The sequence below is a fragment of the Vombatus ursinus genome, unplaced genomic scaffold, assembly GCF_900497805.2.
Source record: "Vombatus ursinus unplaced genomic scaffold, bare-nosed wombat genome assembly UNPS02011369.1, whole genome shotgun sequence".
NCBI lineage: Eukaryota > Metazoa > Chordata > Mammalia > Diprotodontia > Vombatidae > Vombatus > Vombatus ursinus.
Genome location: NW_020951147.1, coordinates 5,701,516 through 5,721,959, shown reverse-complemented (window position 1 = coordinate 5,721,959; position 20,444 = coordinate 5,701,516). Strand labels below are relative to the sequence as shown.

At 52.3% G+C, this 20,444-nt stretch overlaps 2 protein-coding genes across 4 annotated transcripts in view; both read left to right on the top strand.

Annotated features, from left to right (window-relative positions):
- CAPN1 (calpain 1) overlaps positions 1 to 10,052 on the top strand; it is a 26,979-nt gene extending 16,927 nt beyond the window's left edge. For all 3 annotated transcript variants that reach the window (XM_027856041.1, XM_027856039.1, XM_027856038.1), the window contains 12 exons: positions 1,026 to 1,198; positions 2,344 to 2,355; positions 4,130 to 4,341; positions 4,572 to 4,611; positions 4,993 to 5,058; positions 5,149 to 5,206; positions 5,957 to 6,021; positions 6,513 to 6,581; positions 6,933 to 7,011; positions 8,295 to 8,411; positions 8,734 to 8,792; positions 9,082 to 10,052. In XM_027856041.1, coding sequence (XP_027711842.1) covers positions 1,026 to 1,198; positions 2,344 to 2,355; positions 4,130 to 4,341; positions 4,572 to 4,611; positions 4,993 to 5,058; positions 5,149 to 5,206; positions 5,957 to 6,021; positions 6,513 to 6,581; positions 6,933 to 7,011; positions 8,295 to 8,411; positions 8,734 to 8,792; positions 9,082 to 9,108 — 977 coding nt within the window. In that variant the 3' untranslated portion in view covers positions 9,109 to 10,052. The remainder of the gene's footprint in view (positions 1 to 1,025; positions 1,199 to 2,343; positions 2,356 to 4,129; positions 4,342 to 4,571; positions 4,612 to 4,992; positions 5,059 to 5,148; positions 5,207 to 5,956; positions 6,022 to 6,512; positions 6,582 to 6,932; positions 7,012 to 8,294; positions 8,412 to 8,733; positions 8,793 to 9,081) is intronic.
- A 3,701-nt stretch (positions 10,053 to 13,753) lies between these two features.
- Positions 13,754 to 20,444, top strand: part of LOC114038838 (solute carrier family 22 member 20-like) — a 16,435-nt gene continuing 9,744 nt past the window's right edge. The window contains exons 1-4 of the mRNA XM_027856317.1: positions 13,754 to 14,128; positions 14,210 to 14,313; positions 16,189 to 16,343; positions 19,663 to 19,831. Coding sequence (XP_027712118.1) covers positions 13,754 to 14,128; positions 14,210 to 14,313; positions 16,189 to 16,343; positions 19,663 to 19,831 — 803 coding nt within the window. The remainder of the gene's footprint in view (positions 14,129 to 14,209; positions 14,314 to 16,188; positions 16,344 to 19,662; positions 19,832 to 20,444) is intronic.

Here is a 20,444-nt window from a genome sequence, read left to right as displayed (position 1 = left end):
CTTCCTTCCTCCTTCCCTCCCTCTCTTCCTTCCTTCCTCCCCCACTTGCTTCCTTCCTCCCTCCCTCCTTCCCCTCCCTTCTTTCCCTTTCTTCTCTTCCTCCTCCCTTCCCTCCCTCCCTTCTTTTTTCCCTTCCTTCCTCCTTCCCTACTCCCTTCCCTCCCTCTCCTCCTCCCTCCCTCTCTTCCATCTTCTCTTCTCCATTATCTTCCTCCCTCCCTCCCTCTCTCCCTTCCTTCCTTTTTTCCTTCCTTCCTCCTTCCCCCCTCCCTCCCTCTCTTCCTCCTCCCTTCTTCCCTCCTCCCTCCCTCCCTCTCTCCCTTCCTTCCTATTTTCCTTCCTTCCTTCCTCTCTCCCTCCCTCCCTCTCTCCCTTCCTTCCTTCCTCTCTCCCTCCCTCCCTCTCTCCCTTCCTTCCTTCCAGACAGGAGAAGTAGGCAGAGGCCAGGCTGGGAAGGGCTCTGAATGCCAAATAGGATTTTAGGTTTGATCCCAGAGGTGATGAGGAGTTCCTGTTTCTTGAGTGAGGGGTTGAGTGCATTGGGAGGATCACTGGCAGCTGAGTGGAGGATGGCCTGGTAGGGCGAGACTGGAGGCAGTGGCTTGTCCCTGCCCGCTCATCCTGGGAGACTCAACCATGTTCTCACCAACGCTGGCCCCGGGGAAGGCCAGTGGGCTGGGGGCCTTCCTCACTGATCGTGTTGGTGATGATCATATAATTAGTATGGATTCCATCGTGATTCTTCCTCAGGCCTCGGACAGAACTAGGGAATCACAGGAGCGCAAGGTCTTAGGGCTAGAGTAAGTAGGGGCCTCAAAGGCCATGGAGTCCGGCTTCAAAGGAGGAAACTAAGGCCTGCAGAGCTTAGTTGACTTGTACCAGAGCCAGGATTTACCTCCAGATGGGGTTTCTTGCTCCCAACTTGTTGGGGTTCAGAGAAGGTAGGTGAGAGAGTTACAGGAAGAGAAGAGAGTGTTTGTGGGGTTTGGGCCACCACCCCTCTGATCCCTGCCTTGTTCTCACAGCTACCTTCTGGGTGAACCCCCAGTTTAAGATCAAACTGGAGGAGGTGGATGATGACCGCGGGGGTCAATCAGACGCGGGCTGCAGCTTCCTCCTGGCGCTCATGCAGAAACACCGGCGCAGAGAGCGCCGCTTTGGTCGGGACATGGAGACCATCGGCTTCGCAGTCTATGAAGTGAGTGCCAGTGTGTGGGGCAGCCCACCTTCCTGTGCCCAACCTTGCCTCAGCTGCCTGCCTTCTTGTGCCCTGTGGCCTGATCCCCAGGGCTGTCGTTAGGATGTGGTCTGATAGAGCCCAAGGGGTCAGGACTGGGAAGGTGCCTAGAGATGGGTGAGTCTCGGAGGGGAGGAAGTGAGGGAGCCCTTGTCCAAGGGCACATGTATGTTCACGTGCCTGCACTCACACACACGCACACTCACACATACACACACACACACATAGAGTTGGGGGTACAGCTAGGATAACAGCCCCGATGTCTCTTGGGACTGAGGTGAGCCTGCTCTGTTCCCTCCATGGTCCCCTTTCATGGCTTTGGACCTGAACTGGCTTCCTGTTGTGAGGATCCCCCTGGGGAGCCCTCTGAGGTCGGAAGCTGAATGATCCTGCTGCAGCGGGTCAGCCAGAAGGAAGGCTTTGGGACCAGACATCCTTGAACCTTCCCTGGACTTGGCAGCTTTGGTCCTCGGAGGACCTCAAACCCAAAGCTCTCCTTGTCGGTTACCAGAATGGGCATCCTCACACCCTGCGTGTCAGGCATGCCTAATTCCAAGGCCCGTTTGCCATTGTCATTTGGTTCAAGGATGGGTTTAGGAAAATGTCTGGCTCCAGGCTCACCATCTCTGACAGGCCTTAGACGGAGCCTTCCACTCCAGGATGCCAGATCTGGGTGGGAGGTCACTGAGGTAGCATGGGCCATCTGGATTCTTGGGGAGGGCCACTGCTCAGGCCTGGGGTGAACAGGTGAATCTTAGAACATTAATGATCCTAGGGTGCAAAGGGGTGGGTGGGGAGTTAGGAAAAGCATCATGCTTTCTCAACTATGAATAGAAGACCCCCCCACACACACACACCCTAGGTTGTAGCCCCCTAGGAAGATGACCTTGGCCTGGGACTTGAGGCAGGAGATGCGGAACTTGTGGAAGTCACTCTGCTCTCCTTGTACTTCCCCAAGGTGACTGGGCTCAGCTCTTGTGCCAAAGCAGTCCCCAAGCTTCCTCTCTCAGAGTCCAGGTGTCCCCCCACCCACCCTTCCCCCTTCCTTGGCTGGGGAGAAGCCACAGACTTCCCTCTCACTGGTCTGTCTTTCTTTCTCTTAACAGGTTCCTGAGAAGGTAAGTGCACCTGCCTGACCCACTTGGTGCTGATGGCCCTGGAGAGCCACCATGCCCCTGAGGCCAGAGCTGCAGATGGGCCAGGGAGAGGCCAAGGGCACAGACCAATGCCGGAATGGGGCCAGCTGCTAGTCTCTGCTGCTGCTCCGTGGCAGACCCACGATTTTGCTGGCGTAATGCGCTCCCCGGGAGAAAGCTCTGCCAGTGCAAGCCTGAAATGGAGGGTCTGAGGGAGTGTTCCCAGGCCAGTGTGGTGAAGTGATTTGCCCAGGGTCACACAGCCCGGATGGGATGGGGGGCTGGACTTGGGTCAGGTCTTCCTGACTCTGAGGCTGACCTCCTGGGCAGCCTCTGGACCATGCTGCCTCCGTTGATATTAATGAGTGTTGCCCACATAATGATAACCAGATGATGAGAGAATATGCGTGAGGTGCTTTCCAGACCATGGGAAGCATCAGCTGTGGTTATCATCGACAACAGCTCTCATTTACGCGCCACTTTGTCTGTGAAGGGTATGCCCTGGTTTACCTCATTTGAACCTTGCAACACCGTTGTGAGGCAGGTGTCATTCCATGACTGCTAGGGAAACTGAGGCTGAGAGAGATGAAGTGACTTGTCCCGAGTCACATGGCTAAGAAGTGTCGGGGGCAGGGTTTGCACTTGGCTCTTCCTGGCTCCGTCTTCTGTGCCACCAAGCTGCCTACGTCTGTGGCACTTGAAGACTGGCAAAGCCTTTCCTCAGAACAGCTCTGCGAGGGAGGTGATGGCAGCATTCTTCCCGTATTATGGAAGAGGAAAACATGCTCAGACTGGGGAAATGACTTGGCTAGGGTCACGCACCTGGGAAGTGTCAGGGGCAGGACGCTTTCTGCTGCACCACTTGAATAATATGGATCTGGGAGAACTGGGTCAAAGTCTTGCCTCTGACGTGCACTTTAGGACTCTGGGCACATCTCTTAACCCCTCTGGATCTCTACTGCTTCCTTTGTTAACTGGGGAGGATGATACCAAGGACTTTCTTCCCAGGGCTGATGTGGACTCCAGAGAGATCCCCAATTTTGTAGATGTGGATCCCTGCCCTCCCCTGATGCACTGCAGACCCCCGTGACCCAGGAATGGTCTTCGTGTATCCTCTTGGCTGGTCCTCTGCTGTGAGGCCAGCTGCCTATTGCAGAACCCGGACTTGAAGCCCTCCCTGCAGGGTTGGGTTTTCTAGAGTTAGCTCCCTGCTAGCAAAGCCTTGGAGAGCTCTTGGCCACCCTCATATCTTAGTTGGTCAGTGGAGGTTCCTAGATCAGAGCTGGTAAGGACCTACCTCAGAGGTTAGAGAGAGTCCAACCGTCTCACTTGGCAGAGGGGCCAGCTGAGGCCCAAGGAGGGCATGTAACTTACTCCAGGTCACAAAATCAGAGACCTTCTATTTAAATATGCTTCCCAAGACCCTCATAGGAACTCCCAGGGAGGTACCCCCTTCTGCCAGTGCAGATTGGCACCTTCTCTGCAATGGATAGTCTTAGAGACATATTGGGGGGGTGGTGGAGGAGAACTGACTTGCCCAGGGTCACGCAATCAGCATGTGTCAGCTAGGATTTGAACCCTGTGGGGGGCAAGATGAGAATTATTGTGCCATTTTTACAGAGATGGGACCTTGGGGTCTAGAGAGGGAGGAGACCTGCGCACGGTCCCATGGTAGGACAGTAATATAGGGAGCTGAGTCTCAGACCTGGCCCTGGGAGGGGGGAAAACCCTTACGCCCCCTTTCTTTCATTGGCAGTTGGTGGGTCAGACTGCTGTGCACCTGAAGCGGGACTTCTTCCTGTCCCACTCATCACTGGCCCGCTCGGAGCAGTTCATCAACCTACGGGAGGTCAGCTCACGCCTGTGCCTGCCTCCTGGCGAGTACATTGTGGTGCCCTCCACCTTCGAGCCCAACAAGGAGGGCGACTTTGTGCTCCGCTTCTTCTCGGAGAAGAAGGCTGGGACCGTGTGAGTGGGAGAGGGAGTAGAAGTGGCCCTGCCCCTCCCCCCAGCGCAGCCCCCAGCTCTCCCCGGTGTCCCCAGCCCTGTTTGCCTCCTCAGGCTCTCCCCCACTGCCTCAGCTCCCCAGGCTTCTGGGGGCTTCCCATACCCTTCTCACTGGTTCTCTCTCTTTCTCTCTTTCTTACTCTCTCTCCCTTTCTGCCTCCCTCCCTCCCTCTGTGTTTCCCTTTCCACAGGGAGCTGGATGAAAAGATTGAGGCTCACCTCCCCGATGAGGTAGGCAGCGCTGCTTCTGTGCTGGGGTGGTGGATGAAAGGTATATTCCTTTCTCTTCTTCCCTTTCTCTCCCTCCCTATCAGGCAGCATTGTGCTGTGGAATTGGAGCTAGGTTCCAATCCTGGCGTTGCCACTAGCTAACTTGGGCAATTCCAGGCCAGTCCTTTCCTTTTTCTGGGCTTCAGTTTCCTTCATCTGGATGATAAGGAAGTTGGATAAGGTAATCTTTAAGGTCACTCCAGATTTGGAGATATGTAGGCTGTCCTAACCTCTCAGCCTCTCTGCAGTTTCTGGGGAAGAGTGGTCTTGGCTCAGGAGGGTGCAGGCTGGGAGATGAAGGACTCTGGCAGCTAACCACCGCTTCCCCCTTGTTCATCACAGAGAGTACTCTCTGAAGACGAGATTGATGACACCTTCAAGAACCTTTTTAAGCAGCTGGCTGGGGTGGTGAGTGGGGCTTTGGAAGAGATGGGGGGGTGGAGGGGCCTGGCTCCCCCAGGGCACACCTCACCGTCCTCTGTACCCATTTCTCACCAGGACATGGAGATCAGTGTCAAGGAACTACAGACCATCCTGAACAGGATTGTTAGCAAACGTGAGTGTCCCTGAGGAGCCCAGCGTTGAGCCCTGATTCCCTCCCTGAACCTGGAATGCTGATATTTTCCCACTTCCTCTTCCTCTCCCAGAGCCAGGACTTGAAGCAACCGCTAGGGCAGATGTCTATGTGTGCACAAGAAAGGACCTTGTTTATTATGATTTTTCAGTAATGCAAGGAAAGGTTCATGGAGCAAGGTCTGGCTTTGGAGTCCAAAGACTTGATGACCTGGGTCTGACACTTACTAACTTTAGGACCATGGACAGGTCCCTTCCCCTCTGTTCCTTCCTCTGTAAAATGAATGGATGAAAGTTGTTTAGGCACTTCCTTTGTGCTAAGCCTGGGGATATAGATCCAGATAACTACACCCAGGTAGTCCCTGCCCTCTCATGTCCCCTTCTGTAGTTCCTACCCTCCCTCCCACCAATACTACTTAATGCTGACTTAACTGGGTCTGCCCCATAGAAGCTGCTTGAGAGCAGGTTCTGTTTCCCTTTTATCCTTGAATCCCCAGTGCCTTGTACAGTGCCTAGCACATAGTAGGAACTTCACAAATGCTTGCTAATGAGTGAATGGATGAGGGAGTGGTTAGATGCTGTTAAAGGTCCCTTCCTACCTGGAATCCTCGGATCCATGATGTTAACTCGCAGGGGACACAATCCTCCAACTTTGTTTTCCCTGACTTCCTCTCTTTCTGCCTCTCCCCGCCCCCCCCAATCTCAAAAATCTTCATCCCTTCCCCCTCCATAGACAAAGACCTTCGGACTAATGGCTTCAGCAAGGAGTCGTGCCGAAGCATGGTGAATCTTATGGATGTATCCTTTGGAGTCAGGGCCAGGGGAACTGCAGGCTTCCCAGCCCCAGGACCTAGCTAGTGGCAGGGAGGAATGGGCAGGGCTTTGGGAAAGCCAGTCTGGGCATGATAGGGGGGCAGTCTAGATGGCACGGGCCAGGAAGGGAGTTCAGTTCAAAGAGTCTTTTTTAACTAATTTACTTTCCCACTATCTCCTTTCCTCCTTTCTCTCACCTCTTCTCCAGAAGAGACAGTGTAGTACAGAGAGAAGAGCACTGCATTGGGAGTCAGAGGACCTGAGTTCAAATCCCACCTCTGCCATTTACTCTTTGTGTGACCTTGGACAAGTCACTTTCTTCTCTGGGTCTCAGTTTTCTCATCTTTAAAACTGAATGTGTGACTAGGTGATCTCTAAGGTCCCTTTGATCCTGTGAAGCCTCTGCCCCCATCCCCTCCCTGCTTTGGGCATTTCCCCATCCAGATCTCTATAGTTCTCTCTTAACGCTGCTTCAGCGAGATGGCAATGGGAAACTGGGGTTGGTTGAGTTTAACATCCTCTGGAACCGAATCAAAAATTACCTGGTAAGGAAATGAGTGTCTTTGTTCTCCCAGCTCCTCAGTCCCTGGGTGGTGTGGCTCTGGGCTGCCAGGCTGCCAATTTAAGGTTGGCTGGCTGGCAGAAGGCGGTGGGCTGTCTCTTACCTGCTTGTTTCCTCACAGTCAGAGGAACCTCTGGGGTTCAGCCTTATAATTCCCCTACACCATAATCTCCCCCAACCCCAAAATCAAAGCATCCAGGCCAGAAGTGGTGATTCTCTTCCCATTGCGTCCTCAGCACCTCATCTGCCTGCTGGCCATGGTCCTAGAGGCCCCTGGGGGAAGATGAAAGGATTGACTTCTCCCTTTTCCTCATCCTCTGTCCCTCCCCTGTAGGACATCTTCCGAAAGTATGACCTAGACAAGTCAGGCAGCATGAGCTCCTATGAGATGCGGATGGCTCTTGAGGCAGCAGGTAAAATCCTGATCTGGTAGGGGTTTGGGGAGGAAACTGCCAACAGGTGATGGGGGCACACCCTATTGGTGGTGGTAATACTCAGCTGCTGGCCAGCTGCTCCTCAGGATGACAAGTACACAGACCCTTACAAGTATCTGATCTAAGAAGAGAAGTAAACTGAGGCCCACAGAGGGGAGGTGGCTTTCCTAAAGTGATACAACTCAGAAGCAAAGACATTGGAACCAAGCCCTGGGACTCCACTCTGTTGCCTCCAACTCCTTCATCTCTAGGGGCTTACTAAAGGGTGACTCCTGTCCTCTCACTGGGTCTCTCCAGGGATCCCTTAATGAGTTAATTATTTCTGAGCCAAAGGTGCCCTGTCTATCCCTGACTCCCAGCAAGTTGATCTCATGGGAGAGGCTCTGTGTATAGTGCCTAGAGCTTCTGGAGTCAGGAGACCCAAGGTGGAGTCTTGTATGTGATGCGTCCTAACTCTGTGACCGTGAATAGCCCAAGTCCAGTGCCCTATCCCCTATACCAGCGGTTTTCAACGAGTGGTCTGGGGACCCCTGTGGGTGTCCCAGATTCTTTCAGGGGTCCATGAATTCAAAGCCTCTGTCTTAATACTAATACATTTTAATTTCTGATGAGGTGAATATTGATGGATATAACTCATGAACAAAAGCTCTTGGTGAGGGTATTCCTCAGTAATTTTTAAGAGTACAAAGGGGTCCTGGGACCAAAGAGTTAGGCCCTTCAGCAAAGGAAACTGAAAAGCATGGTCTGACAGGTAGGAGACCCAGGAGAGAACATGCTTCAGAAGATGAGGCAGGAGGGGGCAGTTACTCAACTGTGTCAAAAGCTACCAAGAGGTCAAGAATCAATGAATGACTGACTGAAAAGAAGTCCCATTAGATTTAGCAATTAAGAGATCATTGGTCATCTTGGAGAGAGCCTTAGTGCAAAAAAGAGTGGGAGGAGCAAAGGTCGAGTTGGGAAATGCCGATGGCTTTTCTTAAGGGTTTGCTTGTGAAAAGGGAAGAGAGCTATCAGGGAAGGTGGGTTCTAGAGAGGAGGTTGGTTTTTTTTTTTTTTTTTTAAGGATGGGACAACTTGGGCATAAGGGAAGGGAGAAGAACATAAGGAGTGATCTATAAGAAAGTGAGAAAACGAGGGTGTGAGAAGGGCAGGGCGTTGATGACAGTAGGAACAAATTTGAATTGTTCTCCAATAGGACCAGTGCAAACAAGCTCCCCAGCCTGGCCCCATGACTGATTTCTGTGCTTCTCTTCCTGGCCCAGGGTACAAGCTGAACAAGAAGCTGTATGAACTGATTATCACCCGCTACTCGGAGCCTGACCTGGCCGTGAACTTTGACAACTTTGTGTGCTGTCTGGTGCGACTGGAGACCATGTTCCGTGAGTACTGCTGTCCCGTCTTTCATTTCCTGGAGGCTCTGGGAAAGTTTGCCCCTTGCCTATGTCTGATGGAGGGCGCTCCTTTCTGCGCCTTGTGTCTGTCCTCCCCGGTCTCTTCTGGGAGCCCCCCTGCACCCCTGCCATACAACAAAGGGAGACATGGGCATGTGTGCACACAGACACACATACGTACATGTTTGTGTGGTCATTTCCGTGTGTATGTTGGGGAAAAGGGATTCGCATCCATCTCTGGCTGGCAGGAACACACTCTGTGGTTTTGGCCTGCCTGACTCATCTGCTTTTCCTTGTACTGCTCACACAGGATTTTTCCAGAGTCTGGATACAGACAGAGATGGAATTGTGAATTTCGACTTGCTTAGGGTAACAGCCTTCTCTTCCCTTTTCCTCCCTCTTGATGTGGGGCCGGGTTGGGGTTGGTTGTGGTTTTTGGGCGGCTCAGGACCCTGGAGGGGTCGGGCACCTGAGTTCTGAGAAGTAAGATACCCAGTGACGAAATGAAAGGGGGAGCTGGGGGCCAGAGCAGCTGAGTCCTAGGAGCAGAGCTGAGCAGGGTTGGGAGGCAGAATGGCCTGGGAGAGTTGGAGAGCACCCCTCCCCAATTTCCACCTTCTTTTCTCTGCTCTGATTTTCTCTCCCTTTCCTCTTCCAGTGGTTACAGTTGACCATGTTTGCGTGAAGTGGATGGGGCAGGCTTCTACCTCTCTCTGCACTGACCCCAGCCTCCTCTTCTGCCTACCCCATGACCCCAGCTTCAAGTGCCTTCTCAGGAGAGATGGGAAGCTGCCCTTCCTCCTGCCTCCCTCCCCTTTGAGCTGCCACGGATATCCTACACTAGATAGGGGCATGCCTCCCTCATGTGTGCCTAAGGCATAGACCTAGTAGGCCCTCCAGGAGGTGGGGAAGGAGCCCCGGGAACTCCAGCCTTGAGCCTGCTCAATCCTTCAGCATGGAAGCCAGGAATACTGCTTGATTTTGTGCCAACCTTGAGTCAGGGGTCCCAGGGCAAGCTGGGACTGCCCCTGCCAGAGGCCACTGCCCAGACAGCTCTCCCCATTGGCCTGCCCACCTGATGCCCACCTGGGATTGAGTTTGGCTTCTAACATCACCTCCAAGAAAGCCCTCTGAGGGCATTGGCCAGCAGACCCCTGCCCTGCACTGTGGATGGACACTCACCTGCCCCCAGTCTGGTCTTCCTTCTGATCTCATACCCTACCCACCAGCTCCCTTTGCCCAGTCCCCTCCTGGCCTGGCCCTTTGAGGAGTCCCTGCACTGGGTTCCAGGAAACCATCAGGACCTTCACATCAAGAAAGCCAAACAGCCCCACTTTGGGGTGACGGCCAGCCCGTGCCTCACTTGGGCCCTGTCCGGCTCCCTCCAGCTCCCTGAAGGCTGCATATCCTGGGAGGGCCAACCTCTTTTTTGTTCCTGCTATTTTTTTTATACTTTGTGATTGTAAGGGGGTCTTTTTAGGGACTGGGTATGTGGTTGTGGGGGCATCTGAGGAGATGCCTAGGGTGAAGGTGGTGGAGGTTGTTTTCTTGTAGATCTCAACCACCTATTCTTATGCCAAAAGAACCCCAAATAAAACAGAAACCCCCTAAGTTCTCCCCCCTTCCAGAGTCTGTTGTGGTTGGCCTGTGAGAAAAACACCCACTTGTCATTATTATTATTTTTTTTGGCGAGGGAATGGGGTGAAGTGACTTGCCCAGGGTCACACAGCTAATAAGTGGCAAGTGTCCGAGGTCAGATTTGAACTCAGGTCTTCCTGAATCCAGGGCTGGTGCTCTATCCACCATGCCATCTAGCTGCCTCCCCACTTGTCATTTTTCAACCCAACTAGCATGTGTTTAGCACCTGCCATTTACCAGGCACTATATTGCAAAGAAAATCTTGGAACTGTCCTTAATGACTTTCCATTCTACTCCTGCACACAGATAAAACAAGACAATGTATTCAGATTAATTTAGGTGTGGTGGTGGTAGAGGTTCTTGTCTGGCTTCCTGCAGAAAGTGGACCCTGAGCTCTGCTTTGAAGGAAGCTATTGATCCTACCTGGTGGAGGTGAGCAGGGGAGAGCATTGCAGACCTGGGGGGAGGGGAGGACTGTGTTAAGGCCTTAAGATGAAACAATCATGTATAAGGGAACAGCAAGTGGGCTCAATTGGCTGAACCATCAAGTAGGAGTTGGGGAAGAATGTTTGGAAGGGCAATTGTAGCCAGATTGGCTGTGGCTTTAAATGCCAAACAGGAGTTTGCATCATTGCTGGAGACAATAAGGGACCACTGAAGCTTCTTGAGCAGGGGGATAAGGAGGTCAGCTCCATGCTCTAGGAATAGGTTTGGAGAAAGGTTTGGCTGGGGAATCATCTAGAAGACTGGTGAGAAAGGAGACAGTGTCTGTGTGACTCTGGGCAAATCATTTAATCCTGTCTGCCTCAGTTTCCTCATCTGTAAAATGAGCTGAAGAAGGAAATGACAAACTGCTCCAGTATCCTTGCCAAGAAAACCCTAAATAGGGTCATGAAGAGTTGGACATGACTGAAAAATTTCTTAACAACCACCTGGAGGCTGGTTTGGCAAGGGGAGGTCCCGGAGGATCAATTGGCAGGAAGGAGACCGAGTGAGAGGCCATTGCAGCAGTCCCAGAGATAGGGACTGAGCTAAAATCAGTAGCACTTGGCAGCTGGGTGCAGTGGGGAGGGTGCATCGAGACTACAGATGACGCTGAAATTGTGACCCAGGATGACCAGACAGATGGAAGAAAATGACATTAAGAAACAGCTAACACTGGCACTGCCCTAAAGTGTGAGGGGCTTCCTCTGGCCATGGTGGGCTCTCCCTCCTTGGGAAGCTTGCCTTCAGGCCATCTGGGTACTTGGGATCCGAGAACGGACGGGAACTTCTTTTAGATCTGGGCGGGACCGGGTGGTCAGTCACGCTCTGTCCAGCTGCTGAGATGCTGTGACTCTGTGAGGGGATATGGGTCTGGGGGAAGGTAAGAAACTTGTCCGTCAGCCTTTGGGCTCTCAGCTGGGGTCTCAGCCGGGAGTGCTGGGGCCATCTGCAAAGGGCTGGCTACCTGGTCTGCTTAGTAGGGAGGGCAGGACCTGGCCGGAGGGCTGAGGCAGCAAAGCAGCTCCCCTGGGCCATCCACGATTCTAGGGGAGCACAGTTAAGGACTGGCTTGGGGCTGGGTGTTGGGCTTTTTTGGGCCTTTGTCTAACAAACACCTGGGATTCACCTTTCTCCTCTGTCCTTTCTGTGTCAAAGATGCCATCTGGAGCCTCATGCTCTGGGCTGTCACACTGTCCCTTTGCTCCAATTAAGTCCTTAACAGCAGTCTCCTCCCCTTGCAGGCCTGGACGTGCTGGCCCTCCCAATCTGTCCCTGACACTCAAGCCTGGAGTTGGCACACACCTGATCCCCCCCAGGGTTTCCTTGGGTAGAGCTACTTCTTTCATGCCATATTCTGGGCGAGGGGAGGCTGCCCCAAGACCTAGTAACACCTGCTGCTTACATAAGTTATGCCCACTCTTCCTGGGATCCCGTGGTTTGAAGTCAGAGATAAGCACTCCCCTGCCTGTAAACACCATTAAACCTCTGGCGACTATGGGCTTATCCTGGAGCATGTACCTGGCAACCAGTTTAAATTGCTAGGAGATAGTGGGGACTTTGGATTTTGAAAACGGACCCCTCTTCCAGTCCCCCTGCCTCCAACATGACACGTATCTTAGGGACCCTGCTCTTGTGAGGCCCTGAGGCCTTCAGAGGCTTTTTGGTAGGCCCACACTAGGGTGGGGTGACTGGGGCTTCACCCTGGGGCACCAACACAGGGAGGGGTGCATCCTACGAAGTCAAAAGAAAGCCATTACTCCACCTCATATTGTAATGTGCTTCTTTATACAACCCTATTCACTCAGTCTCTGACCCACAGTGTCCTGCCCAGTGCCGTGGTGCCCCAGCTTACAACAGGCAATCATACCCACCACTGGGCTATTCCTCACGTATCTTGTACCCTTCTACTCAACTACTGTTGTTCCGGGTGAAAGAATTCTTGGTTTTGGACAGTGTCTATACTAGTGGTTTGAGGGAGCCCCAGAGAAGAGGATTCACTGCAAAGAGCCCTATAATCTTATAGTCTTTTTTGGGGGGAGGATCTGAGTAGATCATGCAATTGAATCTTTGCCGAAGACCCAACAGCCACTGGCTGGTCTGGCTGCAAAAATCTCCTGGTGACTGTCACTTTCTAGTTGTGTGATCCTGGGCAAGTTGGTCCATCTCTTGGAGCCTCAGTTTCCATATTGGTCAAATATGGGCAACGATCCCTGTAGCACTACCCACCGCTGTGGGGTCTTGGGAAGCCCAGCTGAGATCATGGATGAAAAGACTCCAACTTGAGGGTCCCAGAAGTGTCTGTTAGCATCAGTAGCTGGCAGGAAGCCTCAGAGACCAACTTTGGTCCACCCTCTACTTGTACAGGAGTCCCCCTGGTGATCAAAAGATTTTGGGTACAAAGGAAGGAACCCAGCCCATTTTGTAGATGAGGTAAATGAAGGCCAAAGGAAAAAATAACTTGTCACAGGTCACACTGAGAACTGAATCCCTGCCTCTTGAAGGAGCCTTCCAAACAGTCCCTGGCAGGAAGGTGGAAGCTAAGGTTTTCTTCCTAGCTCCCTCCTAGGGGGCCCCTTGCAAGGGTGAGTTGGGCTTATGCATAAGAACATAGCATGTTTTCCTCACAACCCTGTAAGGCAGGTGACATAACTGTGCCCATTTTGTAGATGAGGAAATCGAGGTGTAGCTGAGGTTGACCTCTCAGTCCAGTGACTCGCCCTATATCCCCAGCTCCTGGGTGCCTGTGCCAGGCTCTTTGGGTGAGCCAACTTGGGCTTGTCTGTCCTGTAGTCCAGGAGGCTGGAGAGTGGCCTGCTGCCACGGAGAGTTGGAGGGTTCCTGCCCTACTGTCCACTCTCCTCAGCGACTGGGCCTCATTTCTCCTCTCTGGACTTGTTTCTGTAAAATGAAAGTGTTGGATGAGGGCCTTCCTGGCTCTACCCCTGAGAGCCTGAGAGGAGATGGGGTGGAGGAGGAGGCTGATGGGCCTCCAGCAGTGGCAGGAGGGAGGCTGGGTGCCAGCAGCCCCTGAACCTGCCGGACGGACACCCGAGGCTCCCCATGAGGTGTAACCAGAGTCTCCTGAGTCCAGGTCCTAATCTCTCCATCCCCTGACTCCACAGCTCCCTTACATAATGCCCGCCCAAGGCCAGCTGGCTGCATCTGCTGCTGCTGCCTGCAGGCCTGCTGTCCGGCCCTTGGCTGCCATGGCCTTCACTGAGTTGCTGGACACCCTGGGTGGCGTGGGCCGCTTCCAGATGCTGTACACTGCTCTGCTGTTGTTCCCCTGTTCCCTTCTAGCTTGCCACAATTTTCTCCAAAACTTCACAGCTGCCGTCCCCTGGCATCACTGCCAGGGCCATGCAAACGGGACGTGGAGCACCAACCTCACAGAGGAGAACCAGTGGCGGGTGTCCATACCCATGGACCAGCACCAGAGGCCGGAGCCTTGCCTGCGCTTTGTCCAGCCTCAGTGGGTGCTGTCGGACCCTAATGCCACGGTCGGTGGGGCGGCCACTGAAGGCTGTGAGGACGGATGGACCTATGACCAGAGCGTCTTCCCCTCCACCATCGTAACTGAGGTCAGGAGAGGTCCCAGGCCTTTGGGGACAGGAAGCACGGGAGGAAATGTAGTCACAGAGTCTCTGTTTTTTCCCCGACAGTGGGATCTGGTGTGCAATTCAAGGCCCATGAGGGACCTAGCCCAGACGGTCTACATGGCAGGGGTGCTGGTGGGGGCTGCTGTGTTTGGCAGTGTGGCAGACAGGTAGGCCTCTCCATCCCCATCCCTTGACACTCTTCAATGGAAGATCTGTCTTAAGCACTGAGGGCTTCTCTCTCTCTCTCTCTCTCTCTCTCTCTCTCTCTCTCTCTCTCTCTCTCTTTCTCTCTCCTCTGTCTCTCTGTCTCTCTCTCTCTCTCCTCTTTTTTCTCTCTCTTTTCTCCTTTCTCCTTCTCTCTTCTCTCTCTTTCTCTCTCCCTCCCCTCCTCCCCTTTCTCTCTCTTTCTCTCTCCTCTGTCTCTCTGTCTCTCTGTCTCTGAACCTTTCTTGGCTACACTCTGTTGTCTCCCCTTGGAGGACTTAATCACATAGAATCACGGCATGTCAGAGTAGGAAGGATCCCCTGAGGCTTTGTGCTCTGACTTGTTATGCGAACCTACATTCCCTTTCTCAAACCCCTGACAACTGGTCATCCATCCAGTCTTCCCACAAGGGCCTCTGGTCAGGGTAACCTGCTGGAGAATCAGAGTCACATAAGCCCAAAACCCAGGAATTTACAGGGACCTCAGGGGCCACTGAGACCAGCCCATTCCTGAGAGGGAATCACTGACAGGTCACACCCTACAAGGGGTCATCCAACCCTCTCTTCTCAGTGAGGGGTCTCCTGCTCACTCTGCTGCTGAGTGACTCCGGACAGTAGGAATTCTCTCCTTATAACCAAATCCAAACCTGCCCCCAATATCACTCCCCTCCCATCACAATTGCTCCTCAATCAACTCTTCTCTAGCCTAAACATCCTTTGTTCCTTCCACTGATTTTCCCAAGGCGTGAACTGGAGACCCTTCACAGCCCTAGTCTCCTTCCTCTCCAGCTTACGGAGATGCCAGGTGTGCTCTGACTAGGGTGCTGGGGGCTCAGTCTCCAGTTCACCTACTTTTCTTGGTTGCCCTACAAGGCAGGCTGGCCTTGGAGCCAGGAATGCTGGGTCCAGAGTGCTAGCTCTAGTGACCCTGGACAGATCACTTGCTCTGAGTGCCCCGGGCGAGTCTACAAGTTGTAGAAAAGGTGCCAGTCAGACTCTCCCGTGGGGGTTCCCTGCATCAAGAGCTTTCAGGTTTGCAGAGTTCTCTACAGGTATCATCTTATTTGATCTTCACAACCAGCATGGGAGGCAGACATTATTTTTATCCCCATTGGGCAGATGAGAAAGCTGAGGCCCACAGAACTAGACACTTACCTGACTATATTGGGTTAAGTCACTTAAGTTCTCTGGGCCTCAGTTTAGTCCTCTGTAAAATGGATATTATAATAGCACCATCTCCCAGGGTCATTGGGAGGCTGGAAGGAAATGAGTACATGAAAGAGCTTTGTAAGCTTGAGGGCACTGGAGAAGTAGCAGTCCAATGGGACGCCCTGTCTGAGAAAGTTGGCTCTGTCGGGCAGAAAAGGTCTTATCACCCTCATGGCACTCCAGTCGGGCTGCGGTCTCCTTGACGGAATTATTGTCTCTAACAGAGCACAGCGAGCCCTTCCTGCCCAGGCTTATCCTCATTCTCACTCGTCACCTTATCAATAGACGTAACTTTTATCATTTAAAATAATTTCTACTATAGCTGCTGTTGGTCTAAGGCAAAGTGGAGAGAGGGCCAGGAATATACATGACCAGCTTCTCACCCACATCCTGTTGTGTGGCTCTGGCCTCACTAGCCTATCTCTCAAGGCCCCGGACAATCCCCCAAGACCATCACGATTTAGACTTAGTGTGGTAGAGCCGTACCAGTGAAGGGAGTTTCCAACAATCTATGAAACCCCAGAGGGAAGCCAGAAGCCCCCTACCTCCAAGTCATTGGCTGGTGTCTGTCCTGCCTCTGGACACCCAGGCAACTCCGCGATTGTGTGTCTTCTCTCTCCTGGGCTCAGATGGGGCCGGAAGGCTCCCCTCATCTGGTCCTACCTACAGCTTGCTGTGTCTGGGGCCTGCTCAGCCTGCTTCAGCTCCTTCATCGTCTACTGTGTTTTTCGTTTCCTGACGGGCATGACTTTTTCTGGAATCATTCTCAACTCCCTTTCTCTGGGTAAGTCGTCCCAGGTAGGGTGAGGCAATCCTGGTTGGGGAGCGGGAGGAGGGTGGAAATAGGAGGCAAGATAATGTTACCTTCATCCTTTCAGTAGAGAGGGAAAGACTGAGGGTGGGGAAAATCACATACATTTGTCAGATGTGGTCAGACACCTTAAGAGGTCCTGCAATCCCACCTCCTCATTTCACAGAGGAAAATGAAGCACAGAGTGGAAGACACTTGTGCCCGATTCCCCAGCTGGTCAGAGGCTCATTCCAGAGCTGCACTTAGCTGTGCTGAGGGAAGCAGACAGGACCGGTTTGGACCAGGCTGGAAGCGTTCACCCTGGCTGGGGAGGGTTTGCGTGTAGCAGGGAAGAGAGATGGGGCGTAGCCCTTCCTACTCAAGTGTTCCAAGTTAATCCTTTTTCCTGGCCGGCTTCAGGGGAACTCTGGTCAGCACCTGAGACTGGACTGTGACTGATGGAAAGGACAGGCTAAGCCTCCTCCAGGCCGGCTGCTCTGGCTCCTGTTACAGATTACAGGGTTCACTCTGGTCGCTCTGGGGAAACAGCCTTGACCTTGAGAAAGCTTCAGTGCAGGGAAGGGCAGAGCCATAGGGTCCGCTTGGGGGCAGGGGAAGAAAAGAGAGCAAAGACAAGAGGCTCTGAGAAGGGTGCATTCATCTATCAGGCAGACAGACACAATCTGAGAATTAGTATCGTGGAAGCTCAGAGGGCAGGAGTCCAGTGTCGCTGCCCATTCAGTGTGGACGTTTCTTCTGCTTTCTAGATCTAGCCTCTACTTAAACAAAGAGGAAGTGTGGCCTGGTGGAAAGAGCACTGGGTCTGGAATCAGAGGCTGCAGGTTCAAAGCCCTGCTCTACCACTTACTCTGCCACTCTGTTAACCTCTGTCTGCCTCAGTTTTCTCATCTGTAAAATGAAGGAATTAGAGTAGATGGCTTCTAAAGTCACTTCTGAGTCAGACTCAGCTCTGAGTCTGTGATCTTATGATACTAAATTCCTTAACCTCTTTGGCTTCATTTTCCTCATCTGTAAAATGAAGGCATTGGACTAGATGACTTCTTTTTTTTTATCTTTTTTTTATTAATTTATTTAGATTTATCAACAATCACTTCCATATGCTCTTGAGTTTAAAATTTTTCTCCCCCTCCCTCCCCAAGACAGTGCACAATCTGATATAGGCTATATATAGACATTCCTATTAAACATATTTTCACATTCGTCATGTTGTAGGTGAGAATTAGAACCAATAGGAGGAACCACCAGAAAGAGGAAACAAAACTCAACGGAAGAGAAAAAAAATAGCAAATAGTATGCTTCGATCTACATTCAAACTCCATAGTTCTTTCTCTGGATGTGGATAGCATTTTCCATCATGAGGCCTTTGGGGATGTCTTAGATCCTTGTATTGCCGGGAAGGGTTAAGTTTATCAATATTAGTCATCGCACAGCGTGGCTGTTACTGTGTACAGCATTCTCCTGGTTCTGCTCACTTCACTCAGCATCAGACCATACAAGTGGACTAGATGACTTCTAAGGTCCCCCTTCCAGCCAGGAGTGTGTTGGTAAATGTTTAGCAATTTGTTTTCTGAAAAAATAAAAATGCAGACACACTTTTACATTCAATCTACAATATTAACATTTCCCCCATTAGTTTCTTAGGTCTAGCCAATCAGCGGACAGATAAATCACGCCTTGGTTTGTAGTGTTTGCTGCACTGAAAATCTAAGAGTCTGCTCTCCGGCTTGTGACCCTCTGACCTCCAGTGAAGGGGAGCTTGTTCCCTGAGGGCAGCCCACACATCTGTCAGATGGGTCTCACTGGTAGCCATTGCTTCTTTCTGTTGAGCTGAATTTTCCCTTGTGCCCATTGCACTGATTCTTCTTTCTGATGCGCCACAGGATCAGTGCTTGTTGAGTTGAGATGAAGGCTTACTGGTATGGTGCAAAAGAGAGATCCAGACGGAGCTTGTCAGACTCCCCAAAATGGCCAGGGCATTTTGGGCTGGGGTGGAGGTGGAATTAGGAAAAGCTTCCTGGAAGACACGTCCCCTGAGCTGGGCATTGCCAGCAAAGAGAGTTTTACTAACCAGAGCTAGGCAGCAAGTAGAGACCATGACTCCATACCTGGCATGGCAAATGGGTTGGGCAAAGCTCCAGAAGTGGGAGAAGACAAGATGAGAAGCTGGAATGCGAATGGTCCAGTCTGGCTACAGTAAGTAAGGATAGTGCCAGATAAAATGGAAAAAAAAGAGACTGGTCCCTGATTATGGAGGGTCTTGAATGCCTTGAAAGGCTCGACAGGAAATAGAGGGAGACTCCTGATGAAAGGGGAATGTGGACCTGGTGGGTGGGTTGGAGTAGGGAGAGAATGAAAGGAGAAAGATCACTTTGGGAAGCATTCTCATCATCCGGGGGCATGAGTGCGCTTGAGTAGGGTGATCATGGTGGGAGACAGGCCATATTCCTAGCCATCCCCAAGTTTTCTCTCCTCCTAAGAAGAGAAACCATTCCTAGTTCCTTTAGCTGTCCTCCGTCATCACCACTGCTGGTACAGCTCACACCCATCCTGCAGCTCTCAAGGATTACAAAGTCCTTCCCCCACAGCGATCCTCTTGGGTTGATACCATCATCCCCTTTTTATAGAGGAAGAAACTGAGGTGCCAAGAAGTTAAACTCCCAGACCAAGTAAGGGCCAGAGCCCAGGCTGGAACCCAGGTGACCTGATTCCCAGGCCCGTTTTTTTCCTTCTCCGCCACATCCCTTCTCCTCTGACCTGGTTTTTAGTTCTGTCGCTATTCTCGTCCATCCAAATTGACTTTAGTTTGCCAGAGCCCAGAAGGGAAGATTGCACCGCGGATGGGGTCTCACTGGGGTGAGGAGAGTGGGCCTCTGACCTCCCTTGTCCCGGATACTGTGCTCGTTCTTGTAGCCTAAGGGGCAGGGTAGCAGATTGGCTAGAGCACTGTGCTTGGAGCCAAGGGGAGGGTTTAAATCCCACCTGTGACACTTCCCATCTGGGTGAGTGTGGGTGAGTCACTTAAACTCCAACTCCCTGGGATTTGCCTTTTCTCCCTGTGAACTGCTTGCTCTTTAAGTAATTCACAGCCTCTAGCCTATATTTGTGCAATTGATCTTTTGAATCCAGGTGTAGGACTTTACATTTATCCCTGTCCTGTATCTTGACCCATCTTCCTAGTCCATTGAGATTTTCCCTAACTTTGCTGTCTCAGCAGTGTGGTGTGCACTCAGTAAACGCCCACTTGCCTCGCCTCTCCTGGCTGGCTGGGCCCTCACCTCTGTCTTCTCCCCAGTTGTGGAGTGGATGCCCACCCAAGGGCGGACAGTGGCTGGAGCCCTTTTGGGCTACGCCTTCACCCTGGGGCAGATCCTGCTGGCGGGAGTGGCATATCTGGTTCGGCCCTGGCGGTGGTTGCAGTTTGCTGTCTCTGCGCCCTTCTTGGTCATCTTCCTGTACTCTTGGTATGTTGTGAGGGGAGTGTTGGGGGATAGAGTGGGGGTAGTATGTGTGGTGTGTGTGTGTGTGTGTGTGTGTGTGTGTGTGTGTGTGCGTGCGCGTGCGTGCACATGCACCCTGACAGTGTAGACCTTGCCAATGGTGGGCACGAAGCTCTTACTGCCAGCATACCCCAACTTCTCCAGTGCCTGGGACTCTACCCTCTTCCCAGCTCCCAGTGCTACCTGTGGAGGGCAGAACAGTCCACAGAAGAGAGTTCAGATTCTCTGCCAGTCCAGTCTTATGATTTGAGTTGGGAAACCATGCCCTAAGGAGCTAGGTGCTATCTAAGAGGGGTAGAGTGGGTAAAGCTAGGACTTAACAGGGTGAGAAGGGCAGAGGAGGGTGCTGAGGAATGCAGTCCTGGCACAGGCTGAACAGACAGCTTCAGAAGGCAGCCCTGGCATTTCCCAGAATGCTGGAGGGAATGAATGCTTGCTGACAGCTGACTGGCTGACTGAAGGAAGGAAAGACTGAATACAAACAAGTAGATTGATGACAAGTTGGCCAGTCCTTTAGACTCAAACTTGTACCACCTCAGGCACAATGGAAATCTAGGTTCTAGACTCCGTGTCCAGA